This window comes from Lygodium microphyllum, chromosome 4 (genome assembly GCF_053477565.2).
Source record: "Lygodium microphyllum isolate KBCC chromosome 4, Lygodium_microphyllum_v1.1.10, whole genome shotgun sequence".
NCBI classification, from domain to species: Eukaryota; Viridiplantae; Streptophyta; class Polypodiopsida; order Schizaeales; family Lygodiaceae; genus Lygodium; species Lygodium microphyllum.
In genome coordinates, this window is record NC_141138.1 from 34,009,267 (window position 1) to 34,027,809 (window position 18,543).

The window sequence follows — 18,543 nt, forward strand, 5'->3', positions numbered from 1 at the left end:
CATTTTTACCTTTAGGCAAAGATACCAACTCCCATGTAACATTTGCTTCCAAGGCATCCATTTCTTCATCCATAGCTGTCTCCCATTTTTCTTTTTCCATGGCTTGCTCAAAAGAAATGGGTTCTGGTTCCTGTATCACTTTGACCATATATGCATAGTGAATGGCTGTAAATCCATCATATTTCAACCTATCCACAGAATACCTAGCTCTGGTAGACCTGCGCAAACTAGGTTCACTCCCAGGTGCTCTCAAAACATCCCTGGTCTTCCTTACTCCAAGTATAACAATAGAAGGAATACCCAACTCATCATCAATGCTCTGTTTTGAGCCACTGGATTCACCATCCACATAAAAGTGACATGCATTCACATCAAACATGGACTGATCTACCTTCTCTTTTCCTTTTCGTAAAACCTACATACCACTATTTGCATTATTTTGAGGAGATTCTCCTGATCTCAATCTGCCTGTCCATGGCGAAGAATATGAACCACTGCTAGAGGACACTCCAGGTCCACTAATATTTTGTGACTGCTACTGTGAATTCTGTGCAGCATTACCATTTTGTGCATCTACATCATCAATCACATTTACTGGTTTATACCAACTACTCATCTCATCAAAAACATCTCTGCTCACTGTAAGCTTACGAGTAGAAGGATTATAGCATCTATACCCTTTCTGCTGCAGAGAGTAACCAATAAAGATGCACTTCTCAGCTTTTGGATCCAACTTGGATCTCAACTCATCTGGCACATGAACATAGGCAATGCAACCAAAAATCTTCAAATGAAAAATATCTGATTTTCTACCAGTATACCTCTCCTCTGGAGTCATCCCATGTATTGTTGCAGTGAGAGTCTTATTCATTATGTAGACTGCTGTAGCAACTACTTCAACCTAGTAAAAATCTGACAAGTTTTTTTCATTGAGCATGGTACGAGATACCTCTCCAATATGCATGTTTTTCCTTTCTGCAATTCCATTTTGTTGTGGGGTATGTCTACATGAATATTGCTGCTTTATGCATTACTCCTGCAAGAACCTTGCAAACTCATTTAAGAGATACTCTCCCCCTCCATCTGACCTTAGGCATTTTATTTGCAAGTCTGTTTCTTTTTCAACTATAGCTTTAAGAGTTTTGAATTGCCCAAAAACTTCACTTTTCTTTTTCATAAAATACACCCAAACTTTTCTCCTATAGTCATCACTAAAAGTGACAAAATAATGACAACCTCCAAGAGATGCAGCTTTAGTAGTCCACACATCAGAGTGGATTAATTCCAATGGCTTCTCACTCTCTTGAACATGTCTAGGAAATGGTTTCCTTTGCCTGTTTTCCAAATTGGCAGGCTTCACATACCTTATGCATTTCTGCAACCTTGAATTTAAGTGATCCTACAACAATATTTTGAGCCTGCATTGATTTAAGTTGTACATTAACATGACCAATGCGTTTATGCCAGATATCAATATCTGCAACTACACCGATCCCATGTGCAAACATTGTTGCACTCAATCCAGACATGTCTGCATCCAACGTAAACATTCTGTCCTTCTTCTTTCTTTTGCTATCAAGCAACCTTTAATTTTCATATCCTCAATAAAGCATCCATGAGGATTAAATCTGACCTGCAAGCCTTGCTCAGCCATTTGACTAACAGAAACCAGATTCTTTGTGATATTCAAGACATGAAATACATCCGACAGGTATTTCTTTTTTCCATCCTACATAGACAAAGGAATTTTTCCAATCTGCACAATAGAATGTACAGTATCATCACCAATCTCCACAAATCCTGATTTTTCCATTTTCCTTGCATCATGCATCCATTCTGCATGACATGTCATGCGGTTTGATGCACCTGAGTCAACATACCATACATCGTTACTTTCTTCTGCACTTGTCCACAGAATTGATCATGTGCTGCACCATAAACAAATGCTCATTTCTGTCATCACCCTGCCTACTAAAAGATGCATAATTTCCTTGTTGCAATCTTCCATTCATGATGTCATTCTGCTTTTTATAGCAGTCTTTAGCCATATGATCCATTTTACCATAGTAGTAGCATTCAACATTGTTGTTAGCATTTTGCCCTCTTTGCCATCCACCACGACCTCTTTGGCTCCCCCTACCTCTAGAGTTACCACGTCCTCCTCCATAGGACTGGTTTTCTTGAGTTTGCTGTATATTTTGATTTCTACCACGGCCTCAGATCGGTTTCCTCTACCTCTTCCAGCATTTGAGTAGAAGACAGCTTCTTTTAAAATTCCTCCTGAAGAATATGCACCACTATTTCTCTGCTCCTCAGAAATTAGAAGAACAATCAACTCCTCAAAATCAAGAAATCTTTCACGGACGAAAATGGATATTCGAAATTGTGCATAATCCTTTCCTAGACCATTCAAGGTCACAGAAACTAAATCATCTTCCACTGGCGACCCAATGGAAGCAAGTGCATCTGCAATCTTCTTCACCTTCATGTGGTAGTCATTAATGCTCATATTTTCTCTTTGCACATTATGCAACTCTTGCTTGAGCTGCATTTTCTTGGTTTGCGTATTTGTGCTATACATTTTTTACAAAGTATCACATGGCTCCTTCGGCGTACTTACATCCTGAATATGCACAATCATAGTCTGAAATACTAATAGACAGCCAGTACATAACTTTCTTGGCTCTCTCATATCATGCTTTAAATGCCTGAATTTACTGTTGATTGGGAACATCAGGAAGAACTGGTTCTTCTTCATTTCCTGCAATAAATTCCCAATATCCTTTTCCCATAAGGAAATTCGTCATTCTAAATTTCCATGCTTGGAAGTTCTTGTCAAGCTTTTCAGTGACAATCTGTGTGAGAGAATCAGACGTCATTACAGAACACTGCAAAAAATTCTGTCACTGCAAATAACACAGTTTCAGCCTCACAAGGGCAAATCTGCAAAACTGACGAAAGTGATATTTGACCACACAGTCACTTTTAGTGACGATTTTGCATCAACAGGCAACAAGGATGATTCTCTAACTCCCAATGTCTCTGCGCACAGGCATACGATATAATTTCTACAGTAACTTTTCATCGACCTGTAGAACAGTGATCGCACAGCATAAAATTTGGCATTTTCCTTAGTACGTCCAGAAAACTTCTACCTCCAAAACAGGCCCCGAAATGGTCTCAAATCAAAAAAACAGGGTCACCAAGGGCTAAAGCCTTCACCCACAGCATATACTGCCCTCTTGCTTCACCGCGAAGAGCGTCTCAACCTGAGACAATGCACTCTTGCACTTTCCGACTGTGCTACCTGCAGAGACTTGCTCCCAAAACAGAAGAATGAAAGCAACACTGATCCTCTTACCAGAACACCGCGAACTTGACTTGCTTTCTTGAGCTCCTTACCACGAACAAGGCTCTGATACCATGTCAAGATTGTGGGAGAGAAGGAAGAAGTCTCACTTGTAGCTTTCTTGCTTGCACAATGGGGGAATACACACAAGGATGGAGGCTGAAAACAGTTTTCCTCTTCTTAGTTGTGTAAGCCAAAAAGAAGTCAAGTACAAAGAAATAGAAGAACCCTATATATGGGTCTCAAAGCAAACTCAACTAACTAAGGTGACATACTAACTGAGCCATGAACTAGAGTGGATAAGGATAGTTGTCATGTAGCTATTATTCATGGGCAGTGTACCAACCGCATCTGCAACTGATAAGTCGGTGACATAAATGCACAACGATCACCCTGGCATAGCACGAGTGGAGCTCGATATCTCAACACAGCACCCTTGAAGAAACTTACCAAGTTGCCACTTCATGCAGCTGTGACAAATTTGGAGGGGGTTAAAAGAATCACTGCATGAGAGATTTCTACTAACTCCACCTGCAAACACTCCCATTTAATGGCCTCTTTCAAAAATGATGAAGCCGTAACAGGAGAGGAAGTCATTCTAAAATCTTAAGGCTCAAGGAATCCACTTGCAAATCAAACATTAAACTGATAAGGATGTAAAGCACATCTTTCGTTTTGTGCTTTATTTAAGGCCAAAGCAGATGCCCCCAAGATGATTAAGAATGGGATTATCCCTTCTAGAACACCCCTGCAAACAGCACATGCTAAAAAGCTTTAACAGTTCAGATATCATTCAAGTGCTTAATTGTACAGCAGAAATGAACATGAATGGTGATAGTAGGTGAATAGTTGTTTTCCTGCTTGTGACATTGATCACCATACACTAGAGGTGGAACCTGCATGGAACATGGTTATAAACAGTTTCTGATGTGGGGTAACTATAACCTCATCTCACAACCTACCTTTTTTAAACATTTGTCCCTGCATGAACATGGTTATAAACAGTTTCTGATGTGGCGTAACTATAACCTCATCTCACAACCTACCTTTTTTAAAAATTTGTCCCTGCGTGTCAAGTTGCAGCCCTAGTTACAGCAAGTTTCTAATCTTACACAACCAATCTTCCCTGCTTGACAACTTGGACCCCCAAGCTGAAGGTCCATGTACAAAAAGGTGTGTGTGTCTCCTCATTTCAAAGAGTGCATCATCATCCCCCTACTTGATACTAAGCAAGGAAGGAGACTGCGGATTCTTGAATGTGTGGATATTGTTCACTAGAAACCATACAGGTGCACCTGTGTGCAGAGGTATCTGTTATAACCTAAAAAGCAATTACTGACAGATTTCCAAGAAGATTTCATGCTTTATATAAGTATATCCTCGAGGCTCAACCCAATATGAATTCATGCTGAGAACTATTTACACGTGTACATATTACTCCATTAAAAGGTGATTGACCTGGCAACTAATGTATTTGGATAGAACTTTGCATACTGAAAACAGCTACTGTAAATTGGGGATTAGATATCATTGTGTATGTAGCTTGTCTAAAACAGCTAGCATGGACACAATGTACAGATCATTAAACCACTATGGAACAAGTTGCATTAAGTACAGATCAGCATCAAACCCAAGACCTGCAGCAGCAGCTGGCACAAGTTCCCCATCCACCATACCACCAAAGATGAGAACTGCACGTCCTGAATGCACTGAGCATGCCCCATGGAATGATTTCCTATTCGGAGGCTGGCCCCATTGTTTCAACTTTTTCCAAAATTTGCGGTCATACTTGCTGCTACGAACTGGAGTTCTGTAGTGAAGATTATCAAAACATGTTGAAACATTCCCAACTGGAATCCCAACAGTGGGATCAAGTACCCACACATCCCCTTTACGGCATCGCCTGGCATCTTCCCCTCCATATATCAGCACTCTCCCTCCAAAGATGAGCGTTGCAGAATGCCCAGCTCGTGGTGCTGGATAATCACGCAAGGGATGAAGTTCACATGCCCGAAGCTCCACCCACTCTGGGAACTCTCCCTCCAAGTCAAGTAGCCAGACATCATTCAGAACTTCAAACTTCGTCCCCCTTCCACCAAACAAAATCATGCGCTTCCCTCCTACCCATGTCAGTGTGTGACCAGACCGAGCAGGGGGCGAGTGAGGAGTGCTCAGCTTATGCCAAGCAGGCAAGGGTTTTTCTGAAAGGTCCAGAACCCATGTGTCATCTAACCTTACACCATCCGCTCCAATGCCTCCATAAACCACAATTTTACTGTCCCCTGCATAACAACCTGCATGAGCACCACGTGGACATGGTGCTGATGCTACTGGCAACAGTTTCCAAGAATACCTCTCTTCTGTATTCATGCGGATGCCTCTGTTGATCCATGTATCACTCTGTCTTATCCCATGGTCATTAATTCCTCCAAAGAGTACAAGGGCATCATCAACAACTGTACAGCTTTGACCAAAACGACCAGCAGGAACCCCAACACTAGTTCGCTGCCAGATTATACTCTCAGAAATGTCATCTGGCAGAGATGCTACCCATGTATCATCCAGGTGACGTCCTGTAAAGTGGCATAACTGATCAGTAAGTTATACGGTAACCTGTATGAACTGAAAAAACCATACATGCAACGTATGGTCTCAATCCAAAAACAAGTTTGATATATATTTGCACTTCTATGAAGTACAGCACTTATATGAAAATAAGGTGCAGATCTGATAGAAAATGTAAACCTCTGAAGAATTTAAAAAACAACACCTATCACATATGCAAGAGAATAAACAAGACCTCAGACTGTCGAGTCAGTTACTTTATTTTGCAGCACAATAATAAAACCCCCTCAGATTAAAAGCCCAAACTAGAACCATAAAAATCGCAAATTTCAGACTGGAAACTCTAGAATTTTTCACCTCTCAAGATCTCAGTTCATGCTTCGTCTATTGATTCAGCTCGACAAGTCCATCAGACACAGGCTTTCAAGTTGAGTAGATGATGCAAATAGGCATCCATTGATTCAGCACAATCTTACTTTAAATGAGCATGACACACCAGTGGCAGTGGCCAGAGTGGAGCAGTTGCACCACTTCTGTATAATATGGAAAACCTTGGAGACTCGCAATGGACAAGAGGGAGAAGTATATCCATTACCACTTTTGAGGGAAAGAAGAGGTACAAAGAAGAATTGCTCAGATTTATTATGCAATTTTTAACCATTGACAGCTACCAGCATACTACCAATCGTGCAATTACTGGAACAAGGTAATGTGTCTGGTTTCAGGGCAAATAGAAATGAATCCTTCTCCAACTCTATTGAAGATAATCCGAGGCCTTTTCTAATTTGAGGCTTTGCAGGTGTAATGTCTGGGGGAACATTTCAAGTGTTTGATGTTAGACCTGTTACTGAAACACCCATACAGAGCACATATAACATAAACAAGTCATACACGCATGAAAAGAAATATACAAGATGGATATCAGACTGACCTCCCAGCCATAGAGCTAAAACAAGCTCACCCTGAGCCTCAGAACCAGCAGCATGTCGGGCCAAGTTTCATGTGAAAAGTCTCACACAACCGAGCAACAAGTTCCTTATATGAAACCTAGCCGCCCAAACCTTAAACTTCTTTGAACACATTCATCACACAAGACCCTTTAGTTAGCCCTAAAGTGTCATTCACACCTAGTGATTTCTAGTGGCCAAAGCTATGGGGACCAATCCATGATGTCCAAGGATGTAACACTTTCCCCTTGTGAATGATTGCTGTCCTCAAAATAACTCAGGGATGAAGCAAAAAAAGTGACTGTTGAGCAAGCATACCAGCTCTCATGTAGCTTTTGCCAAAAGATAGTCCTTCCACCTGACTGACAACTTCTGATTAGCACTTCAACGGGAATCACTTAACTCTATTTCTGATCATTTGGATTGTATTTCTGATAATTTGGATTGTATTTCAGATAGTTTATAATAGTTGCCGGCATGCATTGATACAAAGTCTGCCGATACCTTCAGGTACATCCAAAATCTTCCAAGTCTCATGAAGCTCAAAAGGATTACAATGATGGCTAGTAATCATCCCCATTTCCTGTATACTGTGCAGAAAGTAGACTACTGATTGCTTACTCACTCTTTTGGGTCCTAGGGCGATTGCTGGTCTTGGCTCAAAGCCATACATCAGCAAGAACAGGGTGGATCCAATACCCAAGAGTTTAGTATTGTCACTGACATGCAATCTGATACATAAAAGGTAATGATTCTGACCAAATTGACAACAAGAGACATACGAGAGGCATATTCTCCAAGAATTGATTATACTTTGTGGTCTGATCTTGAGTGTTCCTGACATTAACAAATAGAAAGGGGACTTCAGCAATGGGAAATCTATGTGCCAAAAAATGGCCAGTGAACTGCAATTGTACTGACTATTTCAACAGGAAAACGGTGTAACAAGTGGGTCTCTGGTTGTTGAGAGACCGACCCCCAAAAATAACAATGGACTTAGATTCATGGCTAATTACCAATTTCTACAGCAATCCATATAAATACACCAAGTGCTTGACAAAGCAAGAAGCCAATTTGTGACTTCACATAATTTATCTTGCACAGATGAGATGGGCCATCAACAGCAATCAATCCATCAATGTAATGAAGTAAATAAGGCCAATGACAGGCTAAAAGCCTTTGTAATAAGATTAGAGATCTAGGGCTTAGGGTTTGCTATAAATAGGCAGCCCTAGCCAAAATTAGGGGCCTTTTGACATTTACACTATTTTTTTCTTAGAGATTTCTTGTTCATCACCCATCTTGGGGTGAGTACCAAGCTTTGTTTTCTTGTTTCTTAATTTCAGCTTCCATGGCTATGTTGTACTATGGTATAATGGAAGATGTCTATGGCATGGCCATTATTGAAGCATCTCTTGTTATTTTCTTAGTTCAGTTCACTAGTTTTCTTATTGAATTCCATGATAGAATAGGCCTTCTTTACATTGGTATCAGAGCATTAGTCTAGATCCTTCTTAGGAGTCATTTTCTTGTACTTGATCCAATTTCACAAACTAGGGAGTGGAAACCATAGTTAGATTTGAGTTTCAGGACTTAGTTTCTTCATAACCAGGGTTATACTTGAAGGTCTGCTACAAACAGTGACAAAGATGGTGATTCTTGGCATTACCTTGTGGAAAATGGCGGGCTCCAACCAATTTGATAACTCGTAACCAAGTTTTGGACCAAAAATTGGGGTAAGTTGGACAAAATGAGGGTTACATGACTTAGTATGGGTTAAGCTTGAGTTACTTTTCAAGAACAGGGGTTCCTTCTCTTCCTTTTCAAGCTGCCCTCAAGAATCCATGGCCAAAGACGGACCTAATCTCCTTCCCATGATCTCTATCATGCCAATGGACTTCATAACCTTGCTCTTCACCTCTTGAGCTTTCCATAGAGTAGTGATTTGGCTCATTAAGCCTATTTCTTTCCTTGTTATCTTGGGATATGCAACTACATGAATTGTGCCTGATCACATATTCCGGCCTATTTTCGAAAAAAATGAGCTATATAGCTCAAGTAATCCATGGTTAATGCTTCAAACCCATTGGCAAGTGGTCTTCTTCAAGCTTGGACAAGATCTCTTCCATTGTTGGACTCCTCTCTCTCCCATGAAACCCTAAACATGACAATTTTGGACAGCATCAAAGAATTTCAGATTTCTTGAAGCAAATGAAGGGAGTTTTGGTGGCAAATCACTCTTGGAGCTTGCTTAAACCCGTATCTTCAATCTATTGAAGACATTGAAGCAACATTGAAGAGTTTTTGGCATACATTGGTGTATGGAAGTTTTGGACAGCATGCATCTTCAATGTCACTGAAATCTTTGGTTCTCTTCTCAAATTTTGAAGTCTACAATCTACATTGGAGTTGTTCATTATCATCCTTCAAGCTCTATATCAAATGAAAGAAGATTTTACCTTCACCAACCATACTTGAAGCATTGGAGTAACAATGGAGTTCATAGGAGAAGAGTCTGAAGCTGAGAGCTTATTCCATATTGAAACAAGTTAAATTGGGACTTTCTTGGATCATTCTATCTACATTTCTTAAAAGAATGCATAGAATTCAAAGCTTCTATGAGAGGTCTTGGAGCGTTCTTGTCTCTTGGACATAATGGACAATTTGTACTCAATAATTTCATTGAAGATTTGGTTCATCATCAGTAATGAAGCACTCTTCAATCAGTGAATCACTCCTACAAGCATTCTTACCAAGATCTCATGAAGATTGAAGACACATGTATCTCTTCAATCAAATCACTCCTACAAGCATTCTTACCAAGATCTCATGAAGATTGAATACCCATTTTGATATGGGCAGCATAAAGACACATGTATGAGTTTCTTATAGACAAATGTATGGGTATTTTGAAGGCAAAAGAAAGAGCAGCATGAGACAAATGTATGGGTAGCCTAATGCTCTTTAAGACATGTTTGTTTCATGTATGAATAGCATGTATGGACCTTGACATGTGGGGTATTTCCAATATTAATATCAGTAAGTGCTTTTCAAGATTGAATGCTCTTTTTGGCACCTTTCAACAAGATTGAACAAGCAAGTGGATTCCTCTTTCCTTTGCATATACAATGGATCACACTTGACCAAGTCATTAAGGGTATACAATGTATGACAATACGGGCTTATTTGCAGAGAATATGCTTGGATTATCAATGTACTTACTAATCTGAAGCATCTGCCAACTTCTTATGGATGGAAGACATTGTTCATGAGGTAAAACAGGGCCAAAACAGAGTAAAAATAGGGTGCAGTCCACTGTGGACAAATCTGAAAATCCTTTTACAAAGAGGGATATTCCTGCTCCTAAATTGAAACCAGCACTCTCATTTGAAGCTAGACATCATAGGCTTCAAATAGAGCTATCATTTGTTCAATTTGGACTTGTATTCATCAAGTTATGGCCAAAACTATGTCTATGAATAGTTGGGACAGCATGCATGCAAAGAACTGTTCAGCAAGTGTGGCAAGTGATATTAGGAAAATGAAGATGGGCATTGACAAACTCATTACTCTCTTTGATGTATGGCTACCACCTACAGCAGTTTCCAATTTCTCAAGTCCTTCCACTTGTGAGAACTATGGTCAGCAATGTCATGATACTTCAGTGAATGAGTATGTATCTCATGGCAACTCAGCATATGAACCATATGGCACTTCTCCCTCATATAAGCAACATTTTGGAAGATGTCTTGAACAAAATGGATGCTATACTTCATGTCATGATGAGCAAATTGGGTATCATTCAAACCATTTTGGTCAGATTCTTTTGCTTATGATTAACATGTACATACATTTAGACAGCAGCATGATGTATTTGATCAACCTTCTCATCATGATTATCATGTTTCTCCTTCAAGGTTCCATCCACATGACTTTGGATAGCATGCCTATAAAGATACCTATGGTAATGTCTATGAGAATGTCAGCCATCATGATCAGCATGACATGGATGAATGTAGTAGTTATGATCATTTTTATGGACAATATTATGGAGATGAGAGCTATGACATTTACTAGCAACCCAACCATGTGGGTTATGTACCACATGAGCCACCTAAAGCATTACAAGCTGAAGATTTCTATGAAAAAAAGCAAGTACATGCAGATGTGGACAGCATAGATGGTAATGACGATAATGAAGAAGAGCGAATGGAGAACAATGTTGAAGAATATGAGGACAATGAGGAGGACCTTCATGAGAACCTCACTAAGGGCAGCATGCAACATAAGGAGGACTTTCATGAGACCTCTATCCTTCAAGAGGGACATGATTATGCAAATTTTAGTTTCTATGGTGATTCTATTGATGATGCATATCAGCCCATAGGTGATTGGGATATATACATGTTGGATAATGAAGATCCTTTACATCCATTTGACCATGATGACTATGAGGCGTATTATGAGAATGTTCATTACTCTTTTGATCGGGGGGATCATTGGGATGATTCTTCTTTTCCATTTGACCCGGGCATAGTCATTGACAGTTTTGGCAGTTGTTTTCATGATGATGATCACTTTGATGGATTCCCATTTGATCCAAGAGGATTACTATGAAAGAATGGTTGGACTTTTTGATCCCTTGACCTGCAAATATGATTGACAGTTTGTTTTCATTGATTTTTATTTGGCTTATGGGAGAAACAGTTGAAGAAGCATGAGTTGAATATTTAATACAGCTTGATGTATTAAGTTCCTGTCATAAAAATAAATGGTCAGACGTCATCAAAGTCGAGATTTTATGCTTGGATGTGATGCTCCTAGGTGCATTCTTCAAAATGACACCTCATATATTTGATTCGGAGCTATATTTCAGAAGTTATGACTCTTTTACTATGACAGCCCTTTCTTGAACAGCATGAGCAACATGAAAACAATCATGAACTTCTTGGACCATGGACTCTTCTTCAACTTGTGCCTTTGAACTTTTATGCTACATCCATTGTAGTATCTTTCCATTTGCAGCTTTGAGGACAAAGCTGATTGAAGCAAGGAGGGTTTGTAATGAAATAAATAAGGCCAATGACAGGCTAAAAGCCTTTGTAATAAGATTAGAGGTCTAAGGCTTAGGGTTTGCTATAAATAGGCAGCCCTAGTCAAAGTTGGAGGCCTTTTGACATTTACACTTTTTTTTCCTTAGAGATTTCTTGTTCATCACCATCTTGGGATGAGTACCAAGCTTTGTTTTCTTGTTTCTTAATTTCAGCTTCGATGGCTATGTTGTGCTATGGTATAATGGAAGATGCCTATGGCATGGCTATGATTGAAGCATCTCATGTTATTTTCCTGTTATTTTCTTAGTTCAATTCACTAGTTTTCTTGTTAAATTCCATGATAGAATAGGCCTTCTTTACAATCAAAACCCAAATTGCATCATGACACAAGTTATACAATCTCACCAAAATTCATGGATATATGAAGCTATTGGAAATTAGAAAGGAACATAAGAGCCTAGCCTATTTGTGCCATTCAGCTTCATGAGGCTGACACAATAGACCTTTTCACACATATGCATTCGCAAAGGACACCATGTGAGGTCAACACAAGTATCAACAATCCAAAGCCAATGTCCATTGTATACTAGAGAGTCAATATTAGGTGCATCAAGACACATGCTTATGAATATCCTTATAAATTGGCACACCAACTTCGTCATGCTTAAAAGTAATCACCAATGATAGAGTCCATCAATAAAGAAACTCCTCACAATCCTCGGAATTCCCCTTTGAAACATAAGGGGCCAAGGAATCCACATCCATATCACCAATATCCTCCCCTTTGAAAGCGATGGGGGGTACGAGGGAACTGCAAAAAGAAAAGGTAGGGGATGGGATGGAACCTGTGGAATAGGTGGTGCATAATCGGGAACGGGTGCAGCCATGGAAGAATGCTTTGAAGAACCCTGTACAATGTAAGGAGAATGGAGCCTGTAAAGCCCTCTCTCTTACCAACTTATCGCCAAAATGGCTCTTGAAGAAGAATCCTCAATAAAGACCACTTGCTTAGTAAAGACAACATGGATACCAAGTCTAATAAGGCCATGAACTGAGAGGAGTAGGAAGTCCAAGTCCAAAATATGTAGGACTTTTGAGACAGAGCTCAATGGACAGTCAAGCAATGGCAACAAATGTTAGAATTAGTGAATTATGGGCAATGCCCAACGTTTTAGTCTGTGCTATGGACACAACTAAGTTAATAAGTTGTGTCACTACTTCTAGAGTTAGTTTAACTCTAATTGAGTTAGGGATAGTCTAACTACTAAAGACCTATTGTACTTTCATTCTATCATTCTAGTACTTCTATCTTTTGAGTGTGGAACTACTATCCACTCTTGTTGACTGTCTTGTGTTACACACTCTCTCTCCCTTCCATCTCCAACAATTGGTATTAGAACTAGACCCATGGGTTCCATCTTGCCACCACTCAGCTCGTACCACCCACACAAAGTCCACTCAGCTAATAAAGTAAGAGGAGCTATTGCTTTGGAGGAAGGAACTACTATTTTGGAAGAGTTGTTATTCTGGAGGAGGAGCTATTGCTATTTTCATCATGCATGTAGTCCCATTAACCATAGACAATCTTGCATGCAGCCCTACACACACAGCCTCTCTCAGTCCTACTTGTGATATTCTAGGCCCTGCCCGCCATTTTTTGCAAATCTTTAAAAAACACAAAAACCCTAAATTCTAAATTCAGGGACTTTCAAAAATATGTGTAATTCCGCCTCACCTTGCCCATCTCTACCATTTTCAATTGTGTAGAAATACTCAAAAACCCTCAAGTGCAAATAGACTAATTTTAGAATTTGGGAATTTTTGAAAATTTGTGCAATTTCTAATCTATCTTACTTGTCTCATCCCCAATTTCAAAGAAATTTTCAATTTCTCACACTCAATGCCAAGAAATTTGGGAATTCTCGACTAACTTGCCCAATTTCTAAACATTTCCATGAGAAATTTGGAGCTTTTGTTATCTTTGGGTTCAATACACATTAAGAGGTGCAATGAAGTTGTTGGTTCCAATCAATCCACATCCTAAGGTGACATTGCATTGAATTGAAAGATTTAGTATAAAAAATCTTCAATTTCTCAAAATTTATTTGCAAAAATTGAGGATGTGTTTCACATATCCCAAGACAACAAGGAGGTGCAAATACAGTATCTATTTGCTTATTGATACAAATTGAGCGCAGAAATTTGTGCAAATTTGAGGATTTACATCATTAAATTGCTGAAATTGACTTTTTGGGCACAATTTCAAGGTACAGCAATGTATTACTGTTCTAAGCAGTATTGTCACACTTTATGAAGCATTTAGGGCAAATTTTGCTTTGGGACAGGTTTGCGACAGTTTTATAATTGCATCATCAATCCCATTGTCAAAGCGATGTGAGCTCGATGCCGAAAGATGCAGCAACTCGTGAAGCAGGCATGGCAAGCTATGAAGAAGAAGACGGAAATGCTAGGAAAATACCAACATAGACATCTTGTTAGATCCTACGAGCAACTCAATACACATCAAACATACTCTAGGCAACTAACTTGTACCTCGACTCCTCTCCCAGCAATCGCTCTCAAGAGAACACTGACTCTTGATCATTCAAATAACTCCACTCGCATAGAACTTGACAATGAAATACCTTCCAGCATAATCCCTTCCTTCTCTCACTTAGAACTTCTAGATACAATATTGCACAGATACAATGGCAAGGAATCAGTAACTCGCTTAACATTGGCCAAGCAAACAAACTCATCATATAGAGCTCTAGTTTCAACTCCTTAGCATGAGACTAAGCTAACATAACTTGACTTAGTCAATTAGCTCATGTGATATCTCACTGAGCTCCCAAACACATGCATATTTGTACAGCTCAAGGGTTAGCATGGCACAAGATGTTAACTTTTTCTAGTTATACAGTGAAGCAAGGACTTTGCAGTCACTTCAAAGTGTATGGCAATGCTGAAGGAGAAGAGAGAGATGAAGATGAACCGGTCTATCTTAGCATGCTGGAAACAGGCTTCAACAAAGTGGCCAATTGCTGCCTACACATGACCTACAAGGCATGATTCTCTTCGTCTTGCCAAGCTTCGTTATTGCTTTTGTCGAAGCAAATCATTGACTCCTGAAGCTATTTGATCCAATGGCATCAAGGCTGACAACTAAGTTGTTGTTAAGGGTGCGAGAGGAAGTACTCAAGTAGTGTGCGTGTCAAACAAGGTGTATTCAGCAATAGATAGTGTACAGAGAGAGTGGAGATTCGAGAAATAAGAGTGTACCAGTGTGGTATACACAAAGAATAAAAGAATGTATTTACACATAGGGTATGGTACATTTACACCCTGTTCACATGTACAAGTAAATATATACACAAGCGTAGCGAAAAGGGCCTTTACACCCAACAACCTCCCACTTAAAGGTCCTAAGCGAACCTTTAACCAACTCCCACTAGCTGAATGCAATGCTCATGTTAAGCCTTTGCAAGACTTTCAGTAAGAACATCTGCAAGGTTATCCTGTGTTTTGATCTTAGTCAGTGTGATTGGACCATCATCCAAAACCTATCTGATAAAGTGATAACGCACATCAATATGTTTGGTACGTGCATGAAACATGGCATTCTTAGCTAGACATACAGCACTCTAGCTATCACATCCAAGTATAGGTATTTTGGTGGACAGCCCAAAATCCTTGACCAAACGCCCAAGCCAAATAGCTTCTTTCGAAGCTTTAGTGGCTGAAATATATTCAACCTCAGTGGAAGAAAGTGCTACTATCTTTTGCAATCTAGAACACCAAGAAATGGCCCCACCAATCAAAGTAAATATGTACCCATTAGTAGACTTATGATTATCCAAGTCACCTGCCGTGTCTACATCACAATACCCCTACAAATCTAATGTACTCTTTCCATAGCAAATGCATTTTCTTTGTGTACCCTTAAGGTACCAAAAGATGCATTTCACTACCTCCCAATGTGCTTTGCCAAGATTTGGCATAAACCTGCTCACAACTCCCACTGCATGAGTAATGTCACGTCTAGTGGCAACCATAGCATACATGAGTGACCCACAAGCTCAAGCATGAGGAACACCCTTTATAGAGTTGGCTGCCTTATCATCTTTTAGGCAATCTTCTTTGCTAAGCTTAAGGTAGTAGTAACGAAACACCAAGTGGCTTAGCATCTACCATAGAAAAACGATCAAGTACTTTGCTCATGTACTTTTCTTGTGAGAGAAACAAGAGCTGCCGATCTCTCTCTCTTGTCACACACATGCCAAAAATGTGTTCGGGTGCACCCAAGTCCTTCATGGAAAAGGCTAAATTCAACTGTCTTTTCAATGCATTAACATGTCTTTTATGCTTACCAGCAATAAGCATATCATCCACATAGAGAAAAAGAATTAGAAAGCTTCTATTATCAGCCTTCTTTATATATAAGCAATAATCTGCATTGCTTCTTTTAAACCCATGTGTGAAGGCATCAAATTTTTTATACCACTGTCTAGGAGCCTATTTTAAACCATACAAGCCTTTTATACCACTGTCTAGGAGCCTGTTTTAAACCATACAAGCCTCTCTTAGGTCTACACACCAAGTGCTCCTTTCCTGGCATAACAAAGCCCTCTGGCTGTTTCATGTACAGCTCTTCTTTTAAATCACCATGCAGAAATGCAATTCTAACATCCATCTAATCAAGTTCAAGATCCATAGTTGCTATGATAACAAACAATACCTGAAGAGTAGTCATTTTGACAAGTAGTTAAAAGATTTCCGGAAGTTCAATCCCCTCTTTCTGTGTATAATCCTTAGCCATAAATTTGGCTTTGTATTTGGGTTTACCATCCACATACTTGATTTTATAGACCCATTTATTAGGAATGGCTTTTCTATCTTTGAGCAATGGAACCAAATCCCAAGTATCATTTTGATACAAAGATTTCATTTCTTCCTGCATAGCTAGCTCCCACTTTTTCTTTAACTCACATGATAATGCCTTTTTATATGTGAGAGGCTCACCCTCATCTGTGAATAAAATGCAGTCCAAAGAGGGATCAAACCTATAGGTCTCCTGACACGTGAGAGGCTCACCCTCATCTGTGAGTAAAATGCAATCCAAAGAGGGATCAAGCCTCTGTATAGGTCTCCTAACACATGTAGACCTTCTCACCCAATGATCTATGTTATCAAGCAAATATCCACATCCAAAGGAATGTCAATGACCTCATTATTTGGCTACTAAATTGCATTTTCAGATTACTGTAATACATTTTCAGGCTACTGTAATTCATTTTCAGCATGCTGATTTTGTTGTCCAAGCTGATTTTCAATATCCCTTTGCTGACCATTGTCATCTGGCTTAATGATGATACGCTGATTATCATAACCAACATCAAATGGAGCTAAATTTTCAGTGGTGGCTGACAGCTATTCAAGTGGCTAATCATGCTGAAATTTCACTTTCTTTTTGTCCAAATCATTAGATGTGGCATTGTTCAACAACTTTGACTCGTTAAATACCACATCTTGGCTGCGTAGCACCTTTTTCATGCTTGGAACCCAAACTCTATAGCCCATTTCACATTCATCTCCATAACCCATGAAGATGCCTTTGTAGGATTTCATGTCAAGTTTGCTTCTGGTATCAACAGGTACATGTAGATAGCATTCGCAGCCAAAGACCCTTAAGTGGCCATATAAAGCAGGTTTGCCAAACCAACCCTCTTCAAGGATACCACTTTCAAGTGCACGATATGGAGATCGGTTACAAATATGCACCATGGTTTTAAGTGTCTCTCCCCAAAACGATTGCAAAAAATTAGCTATGGACAGCATGCACCGAATCTTCTCATATAAAGTGCAATTCATTCGCTCAATCACACCATTAGACAACGGATTATAAGAAGTTGTAAGCTCCCATTTAAACCCATTGACATCACAAAACTTATTGAATTCTTTAGATACATACTCTCCCCCATTGCCTGTTCTTATACATTTTAATTTTAAACCCTTTTGAGTATTAACAAATACATAAAACCTTTTGAAGGCGTCCAATGCCTCGCTTTTTTGCTTAAGCAAATGAACCCATAGCTTTCTAGAATGGTCAACAATAAAAGATACAAAATGACAAAAGTTTATTGACATGGTACATACATCAAAGTGAACTAAATCCAAAATACATGCCTTTCTAGAGGCTCCATGAGAGTATAAACACTTTACATGTTTTCCCAAAACATGGTCATCACAAAAGTCAAGCTTTGAGTTTTTCATATCAACTCTTCCAAGTGAAAAAAGTGCATGTAAACCCTTTTAACTCACGTGTCCAAGATGCTTATGCCATAACTCCATGTGTGAATGCACTTCTACAACTGCAACAAACTTTCCAAGAAGTGCCTTGCAGTGAAGATAATAGAGTTTCCTTTTTACCGCCTCTAGTAACTAACATGGATATTTTCTATATCTTCCGCATTCCACCACCAAAGGTAGCAAAGTAATCCCTGTTGTCTAGCTGCCCAACAGAAAACAAGCTCTTTTTAATGCCATGTACATACCTAATATCATGAATAATTAATTATTGACCATTTTCAAGAGTTAGGTGTATGGTGTCCAATCCTTCAATATCACA

At 39.4% G+C, this 18,543-nt stretch overlaps 1 protein-coding gene across 1 annotated transcript in view; it reads right to left on the bottom strand.

Annotated features, from left to right (window-relative positions):
* Positions 1 to 4,688: 4,688 nt before the first annotated feature.
* LOC148036934 (Kelch repeat-containing F-box family protein) overlaps positions 4,689 to 18,543 on the bottom strand; it is a 43,804-nt gene continuing 29,949 nt past the window's right edge. Inside the window, exon 2 of the mRNA XM_087675861.1 lies at positions 4,689 to 5,922. Coding sequence (XP_087531987.1) covers positions 4,940 to 5,922 — 983 coding nt within the window. The 3' untranslated portion in view covers positions 4,689 to 4,939. The remainder of the gene's footprint in view (positions 5,923 to 18,543) is intronic.